The sequence below is a fragment of the Oryx dammah genome, unplaced genomic scaffold, assembly GCF_014754425.2.
Source record: "Oryx dammah isolate SB20612 unplaced genomic scaffold, SCBI_Odam_1.1 HiC_scaffold_17, whole genome shotgun sequence".
In the NCBI taxonomy this organism is placed as follows: Eukaryota; Metazoa; Chordata; class Mammalia; order Artiodactyla; family Bovidae; genus Oryx; species Oryx dammah.
This window is the reverse complement of record NW_024070201.1, coordinates 47,985,709-47,994,292: the sequence shown is the minus strand read 5'-3', so window position 1 is coordinate 47,994,292 and position 8,584 is coordinate 47,985,709. Positions and strand designations below refer to the sequence as shown.

The 8,584-nt window shown below is 41.6% G+C and overlaps 1 protein-coding gene across 1 annotated transcript; it reads right to left on the bottom strand.

The window, feature by feature from the left end:
• Positions 1-3,906: 3,906 nt before the first annotated feature.
• LOC120876669 (olfactory receptor 51G2) lies at positions 3,907-4,848 on the bottom strand. The gene has a single exon (XM_040258641.1). It carries the CDS (start codon positions 4,846-4,848, stop codon positions 3,907-3,909), a length of 942 nt encoding a protein of 313 aa, XP_040114575.1.
• Positions 4,849-8,584: the final 3,736 nt, after the last annotated feature.

Genomic DNA, 8,584 nt, shown 5'->3' with positions numbered 1-8,584 from the left:
GATGAGGATGAGATGGTTGGATGGCATCACCAATTCAATGGACATGAACTTAGGCAAACTCCCGGAGATAGTCAGGGAGAGGGAGGCCTGGCGTGCTGCAGTCCGTGTGGTTGCAAAGAGTTGGACACAATTTAGCAACTGACCGACAACAACAAGAGACAAGAACTGAATATTTAGACAATAAACTGTTGACCAGTATTTATTGGCATCTACAATATATTCAGGACTTTCCCTGATGGCTCAACAGGTAAAAGAATTCACCTTCAATGCAGGAGACACAGGAGATGCAAGTTCAATCCCTGGGTCAGGAAGATCCCCTGGAGAAGAAAATGGCAATCCACTCCAGTATTCTTGCCTGAAAAATCCCATGGACAGAGGAGCCGGGCAGGGTAGTGTCTACGGTGTACAAAGAGTTGGACATGGATGAGCAACTAAGCACGCAGAGTGTATTCAATGCCACAGCACTTACTACTTAATGGAAGACTGGGGGCAGAGTGAAAAGCTGTGCAGTATGGAATTTATGATAAAGTCAAGAATACATCATGAATAGAGCACTTAATTTGACAAATAGTGATGGAATATTTATAAGCAGTATGAGTGAACCAGATTTTGGTACTTTTAAATGTCTTCAAAGGAGTCTGAGCCTCAGAATTCTCACAGGAAGGTGCAGTCCATTTCTTCCCTTTTCCCATCATTTCTGGGTTACATACGTTGCAAAGTTTAACAATTACAATATTAGATACAAAGGACTTCATCCTAGGTCCCTCAGAGCATTTTAAACTCTCACAGTTGCCTAAATCAAGGAATCTTTTCTGACAGTGACCTTAAAACATCAGCTTTGCCTAGCATTCCTGTCCCCTGTATTCAATATCAAATTATTGCTTTCTAATTTTCCACTGGTTAATGTTTACTCACTTAGCTTTAGCCATACTGGCACTGGTCTTTTTGGTTTTCCTACAACCTTTCAGTTTTGGGTTTTTTTCCTTTGTCTTTGTTTTTTTTCCCCACCCCAGACCATTGACATTTATTCTGCATTTTTGGAATGCTTTTCCTTTCAATCATTTCATATCTCACATAATTTAGAATTTTATTGAACACCCCCCAACCCCATTTGGTTTCCTTCAGAGCACTTGGTGCTGTCTGAAATGGTTACTCATTGATTTTTCTATTGTCTGTGTCTCTCAGCTCTGTAACAACCTAGAGGGGAGTGATGGGGAAGGAGGTGGAGGGATAGTCAAGAGGGAGGGGACATAGGTATACCTGTGGCTGATTCATGATGATGTTTGGCAGAAACCAACACAAAGCTGTAAAGCAATTATCCTCCAATTAAAAATAAAACAAAAAATTAAATAAACCAAGAACAAAGTCTTTCTTTAATATTTTGCCCACTGTGTTTCTAGGATGCAGACTCTGCCTAGAAAAAAAAACCCACACTCAACAAATACTTGTGGACTGAGGGAATATTCCTTCACACACAGTTTGCGCTTCCCTGGTAGCTCAGCTGGTAAAGAATCCGCTTGCAATGCAGGAGACGCCAGTTCAATTCCCCGGTTGGGAAGATCCTCTGGAGAAGGAAATGGAAACCCACTCCAGTATTCTTACCTGGGAAATCCCATGGGCAGAGGAGCCTGGTGGGGTACAGACCATACGGTCGTGAAGAGTTGGACCCGACTGAATGACTAAGCAAAGCACAGTAAAGCACAGAGTTTTGTCTATTTAAATTCTGCTTGTTCTTTAAGAATCAGCTAGAACATTCCCCTTGGAGATTTTTTCCTTTTTTTTTGGAAGAAAGTGGTTCTCCTTCTCCTCAGGGCTGTTTCAGAGCTTCTTCTCTGACTGATTACACATTTTCCATGGTATGTTTTTTTCTGGGTCATTAGGCTTTGTTTTAGGAATGAAAGTAACTAAAATTTATTTGAAGCTAAAAAACATGCTAAGATTTGTTTTGAAACTTTCATATATATATATATGATACTTGGACTCTACTGACTAGTATATCACAGTAACTCTTTAATTCATTATAAGATATAAGAGAACATGACTCCCACTGAAGGACTGCAATTGCCTGTAGATGGCATACATATTGTTTCCAGATGTGGAGTTGTAATGTATGCTTCAGTATTTGCAGTGGCTTTGTGGTTGTTTTGAAGTTTTGTGGGGGCTTCCTGAGTGAAACTAGTGATAAAGAACCTGCCTGACAATGAGAGAAACACATGAGCAATGGGTTCAATCCATAAACCACTCATGATACTCAAGGACATATTCTATCTGCTGTCTATAAGTGATCTTGGATCTCTCAAGTGATATCATCTAAGGTTCCCACATAGCTGTCATTGAAAACAGGTTTCTTATGCCAGACTGGATGGAGCACTGGTTGGCAGTGGGACATGGTGCATCAAATGTTAAATGCCAAATGTGATAGGTAGCCTTGAATGAGACTAACTTTCAGTGGGAGAGAACAGGCTCCACATAAAGGTCCTAGTAGAGAATTCTATCCTTGGCCCTCTGTCACTCTCTTTCTAGACCCTGAACTAAAACTATGCAGGAACACATCCTCATGCTTCCCTCTAGATGTTCAAAACTACCCTTGGTTGTATCTTATCCAGGCCTGCTGTCCTTGCAAATACCTCCAAGTCAAAATTACAAATACCGTTCTGACAAGTATTATTCAAAAATCCATTTAAAAAAAATACGGAGCAATGTAGTAGCGCTGCAGTGCACAAATAGGAGGGTGTAAGGAATTCTCTCCTTTTAGTTCATTGGCTTATCATGGTAGGGTGACTGCCTCCACCTCAGTCCACTTACCACCACCACCCCCACGTTATCTATTCTACTCTGACTTGCTAGGGAAGAATGATGGCAATAAGAACAACTTCAGATGTTTTCCTGAAGACAGTGTCCTCTCTCTCACCTCTGTGTCAGGTTAGCAAATGCTGTTCTCTCAAGCTGGACCATCACCTTCCAGTTTGCCTGTCTAACTTCAATACATCCCTGAAGGCTGCCTTCTATGCCAACTCAAGGAAACCTTTCATTCCACTTCTTTCCCTAGCTGGAAGAAGATATCTTTCTCTTAGCTTCTATATCAACATTTTTCACTTTAACACAGTTAACATATGGAACACAGTTAACATATGGTTAACAAAGAATCCCAAAAGGTAGTGTCTTAAAAACATACAAACAAACAAACAAACAAACAGGTATTCATTTAACTTACAAATCTGCAATTTGGGCTGGGCTCAGAGTACATTGGTTGTTTCACCAGGTGCAAGTGGGAAAGACAGGAAGGCTGGGTGTTAGAATAATTTGAAGATTCATTGACACTAGTAGTTGATAATGATCCAACCAAGTCTGAGGCCTCAGCTGGGTCTATTGGCTAAAACATCTAAATGTGACCTCTCCATGTGGTTTGAGCTTCTGCTCAGTATGATGGCCAGGTTTCAAAAGCAAGCACTGAGTGAGAGCTATAGATACATATCAAAAGAGAGACAGAAAAAGAGGGAGAGAGAAAGAGAGTGAATATCAATGAGTAACATATCACCTCTTATCACTCAGCCTCAAAAGTCTTATAGCATTGCTACCTCAACAGCCAATCCATTGAGCTGCTGAGTCTGACCCAGTTACGAGGGGAGAAGCTACATACATCCCCTGATGGAAGACTCAAGCATTTCTGGAAGAGAACTGGGGATGAGATGTAACTCTGTGGCCTTATTTGGAAAATACAAGCCACCATGCTATATTGCCATGTATTTCCTTGAAACCACAGTGAAGATTCCATGACAGCTGTGACTTCTTATTTGTTCAGTAAATAAATAACAATCTCTTCCACTTCATGCACATTAGATATTATAAAGAATAGAAGAGTAAGGGTACTTTAACAAAAAACAGTGCCTCCAAGATTAGACCCAGCTAGGAACAAAAGGCGTGGGTCACACGATCACGGATCTGTTTGGTCTTCACACCGTAGACGATTGGATTCATCAGAGGAGGGAAGAGAAGATACACAAAGCCCAGAATCACCTGGACCAGATGAGGTGCCTGCTTCCCAAAGCGGTGGATGACAGACAGGCCAATCATGGGAGTGTAGAAAAGGAGCACAGCACAGATGTGGGAAACACAGGTGTTAAGAGCTTTGAGCCTCTCGGCCCTGGATGCGATGGACAGCACGGTGCACAGGATCAGGGCATAGGAGAAGAGAATGAGCAGTAAGTCTATACCCACTGTAGAAATGATGACAAACATGCCGTAAATGCTGTTGGCTCTGATGTCTGCACAGGCCAACTTCATCACTTCCTGGTGGAGGCAGTAGGAATGTGAGAGGACTGGGGAGCCACAATATGGGAATCTTTTGAGCATAAAAGGTAAAGGAATAATGAGCGCTACACTGCGACCCAAAGAAGCCAGGCCGATCCTGCCAATGACTGTGTTGGTGAGAACGGAAGCATAGTGCAAGGGGCGGCAAATGGCCACAAAGCGGTCAAAGGCCATAGACAGTAGTACAGAGGACTCCAGGAAGGACAAGCAGTGAATGAAAAAGAGCTGGGCAAAACAGGCATCATGGCCAATGTCTCGTGCCCCAACCCAAAAGATGCCTAGCACTGTAGGGAGGGTGCAAAGAGACAGACCCAGGTCAGTCAGAGCCAGCATGGACAGGAAGAGGTACATGGGCTCCTGGAGCGAGGGCTCTGTTTTAATGATAAAGATGATAGTGCAGTTGCCCAGGATGGAGACTATGTATATGAAGCACAGTGGGATGGAGATCCAGGCGTGCATGTGCTCCAGGCCAGGAATGCCACTCAGCAGGAAGGTGGAGGACATGCTGCTGCTGTTCTCCAGGGACCTCAATGGCATTGTGTGTGGAGGGAAGGGGAAGGTTGGGGTTCCTTCAAATTCCTAAAGCTAGTGACTGCACCTAGGAAGATATATATTTTTTTTTTTAAAAAAGAAAGGTTAGAATCAAATAGATTTAACTCCTTTAGAGGTCATTTCCTTCTGGTCCCTGGTTTCCTCTCAACTTTTTTTTTTTTTTTGAAGAGAAAATCTTTTCTTTGAAATTGTTTTGCCTTGCTTCTTCAGGCTAAGAGTTGTGAAACACCTTCACTACAGTGCATATAATTCACTGTAGCAGATATCTAAATTGGTTATACTTAATTTCATTTACCTCTTATGAGTAGGTCTTTAAAGAAACACTTCCTCATATGCCTCTTTCCTGCTGGGGCTCTCACTAATGTTTCAACCTTTCTTCCAACTTCTCTTCTTTTCCTTCTTAGTTCCTTTCCTATTGCATTATCTTTTTTCTTCCTTCCTTCCCTCACTTCCTCCTTCTTTCCTTTTTTCTTCCCTTCTTTCCCTCTTTTTTCCTTCCTTCTTTCTGTTTAATTTCCAGTTGTGTATAATTGGTAAACTTAGATACCTTCTCACTTTCTCCTTTGATCTTCCTACTTTGGAAGCCTAGCCTGATCCAGAAAACACATAAATGATACTCAGCTCACAGAATTCCAGAGAAAACTGGAGGGTACAGGAATGGCTGTCCGTAAAGTTACTCTTGGCTGCTGGGATAAGAAATCAAAGCTCTGATGCTCAAAATAGTCAGAAACTGCCATTCCTTAAAAGTCTATGAATTCAACTACTGTGAACCTAGGTGGGAGGAGACCCTGGCGCACCATCAACCATGGCCATGACCCCAATCACAAGGCAGAGTCCAAGTGCATCCAGAGAACAAAAGGCAACAATGCTAGGGCTTATTCTGTCAATGAGAAGATGAAGAGTTAAAAGAGGATATTACTGGGTGGAAACCATGTGTTAATTTTAGCCTCCCAACTTCCAGGGCATTGATCTTTCCACTACTAATCCCACTACAATGTGAACTCAAAATGAGTGAGGGTTTTGCTTTGTTGACTTCTGTCAAGACAGTGCTTAGAAGGTACCTTAGTACACAGAAAGTGCCCAGCAATTTTTTTTATGAAAGAATAAGAGTTCAATTTTATTTAGCTAGCTGTTACTAACTTCATGCATGTTTTATCTCCTTAAAAAAATCTGTGAATAAAGTTCTATTAACAGTACCATGTTATGGATGAAGAAACAGAGGCTTAGAAAAATCTGACATTTCTAAGATCAAACTAAAAGTAAAATGGCAAAAATGGGATTTGAATCAAGATCTGATTTTCTCTAGATTTCAAGCTCTAAATAATGGCTACATACAACACTGTCAACCATCAGCAACTAGCATGAAATCAAGGCTTAATGGACCTTCAAAAAAAAGTTCTGACTCTTTAGTTGAATTAATAAATAAACTTCCTGGAGAAATACACACAATTGTATACACAGACATTTTCTTTCTTGCTACAAATACCAATGAGCTGAATAGTCAGTGCCATAAACTCACTGTTCACTTGAAGATCAGGTTGACTTTCAGTGTTCCTCAGTTTCTTCTTTGGCCATGATCAGTGCCCAGCACATTATTTATCAAAGTAAATTCAGAAAAGCTGTGGTAAATTTACATGTCATGTAAGCTATGTGGTAACTTACATGGTGGTTAACCATGAAATTCATAAAAGCTAAGGCAGAAAATATTTTGACATGAAAATGAGGTAGGATGGTGAAGAAGAAAGAACACTTTTTTTGGACATCTGCTATATGCCAGCCACTGCACAAAGAACATGGCAAGTGAAATAGCATTTAGACCTTAGAAAAGCTTTGCAAGTTAATATTGTCACCTTGATTGGCAAATAAGGCAAGAGAAGCTTAGAGAATTTGTAATGTGCCTCAAGTCTTATAGCCAATCAGCAGCAGAAATGGGATTCAAGCTTACACGTCTGGAACTCCAAGGCACAGTCTGGAAATTCAGAGGTGTTTAGGTTAACAAATCCAGCCTGAGACAGCCTGGAATGGGTACAGATTAAATGAAAAATGAGAAAGAGAAATATCAAAGGTCTGGGTGCCTACTTCCATTTAGTCAAGACGGACTCTGGAATCAATGCTTGTACTTCAGAATTTAAGGGAGCAGAGCAGAACAGGAATCAGAAAGAGGATTTATGAGGAAAAAAAGGAGCAGGGAACTTGGACACAAAAGAAAATTCAGAATAGTGAAGCCAGGAGATCTCTGCTTGGAAAAGATTGGCTGAAGAGATTTCAATAAGATACCTATGCTAAGTTCTTCTTAAAGTATCTTTAGAGTATTCATCCTCAGGTTTGCTGAGAATTTCATTGTTCCTGACAGGACAAAAGTCAGTTGTCCAGGGTAGAGGTGGGTGGCAGATTCAACAGATGGCCTTTCTGCCCCAGTTGCTCTGCTTGGAGATCATTCCTGGAGGGACTTAAACAATTGTGGTGATTGCTTCTAATTCCATTAGTCATACACTGTGGTCATTCCAGGAAATGTCCTTTTATATCACAGTCTAGCTTTTCTCCAGAGGATCACATTACTTCCTACCACTCTTTGCTTCTTGGAAATAACCTCTGACTCTTGTAACCTTGTGTTGAGGCTAAGAGGTAGATATGGAATCTATAGTAACTTAAACACAGACCTGAGGTTGCCTACTAAATCAGCAAGATCTGATGGCAACAGTCACCCACCTTGGGCAGGAACCCTTGACAGCCTTTCCTGTCACTTTCAGTCCCTTCTTTCCTCTCTATCTCCAAAGCTCAGGCTGAGACTTTGGTGGCCTCTTCTTGGTTCTACAGTTTGGCACCAAACACCTGCTCACTATAATGACTCCTTACCTACCAGAAGCTCCAGGTCTTACAATAGAGCACAAAGCTCTGGGGACATGGTGACATGTCCCCAGGTGGATGCTTAACTTCCTGATTTTTATGAAACTGCCTGAGAGACCCATTGCAAACTTTTTAAGGATATTTAATCTATTTCCTACTAGGACTTGTTCCCTAGCACTCATTATCACATACCCTGGAGATAGAGAGAGAGAGAAGAGTGTGTCCCCTTGAGCTATCTGGATGGGAAGCCCAGAGGATCTTATGCACTGTAACTAATTTTAAAGACCTGGTGAAAATTTTGAACAACCCTCACAACTTCACAGAAGCACAGTGTGTGTAGATGATGGTGCTTTGTTAATGACATATCCTAACTATAGTTTATGCACAACAAATGTGAAGGGTGCGTCTTTAGTTTATTTCAGTCACTCAGTCATGTCATGGACTGCAGCACACCAGACCTCCCTGTCCATCACCAACTCCCAGAGCTTACTCAAACTCACGTCCCGATCCAGTTGGTGATGCCATCCAACTGTCTCATCCTCTGCCATCCCCTTCTCCTCCTGCTTTCAATCTTTCCCAGATCTGGGTCTTTTCAAATGAGTCGGCTCTTCGCATCAGGTGGCTAAAGTATTGGAGCTTCAGCTTCAGCATCAGTCCTTCCAATGAATATTCAGAGTTGGTTTCCTTTAGGATGGACTGGTTGGATTTCCTTGCAGTCGAAGGGACTCTCAAGAGTCTTCTCCAACACCACAGTTCAAAAGCATCAATTCTTCAGCACTCAGCTTTCTTTATAGTTCAACTCTCACATCCATACATGACTACTGGAAAAACCATAGCTTTGACTAGATGGACCTTTGTTGGGAAAGTAATGGCT

Coding starts and splice junctions, on each gene's coding strand:
- LOC120876669 (XM_040258641.1), bottom strand. CDS start 4,848: ATGCCATTGAGGTCCCTGGAGAACAGCAGCAGCATGTCCTCCACCTTC.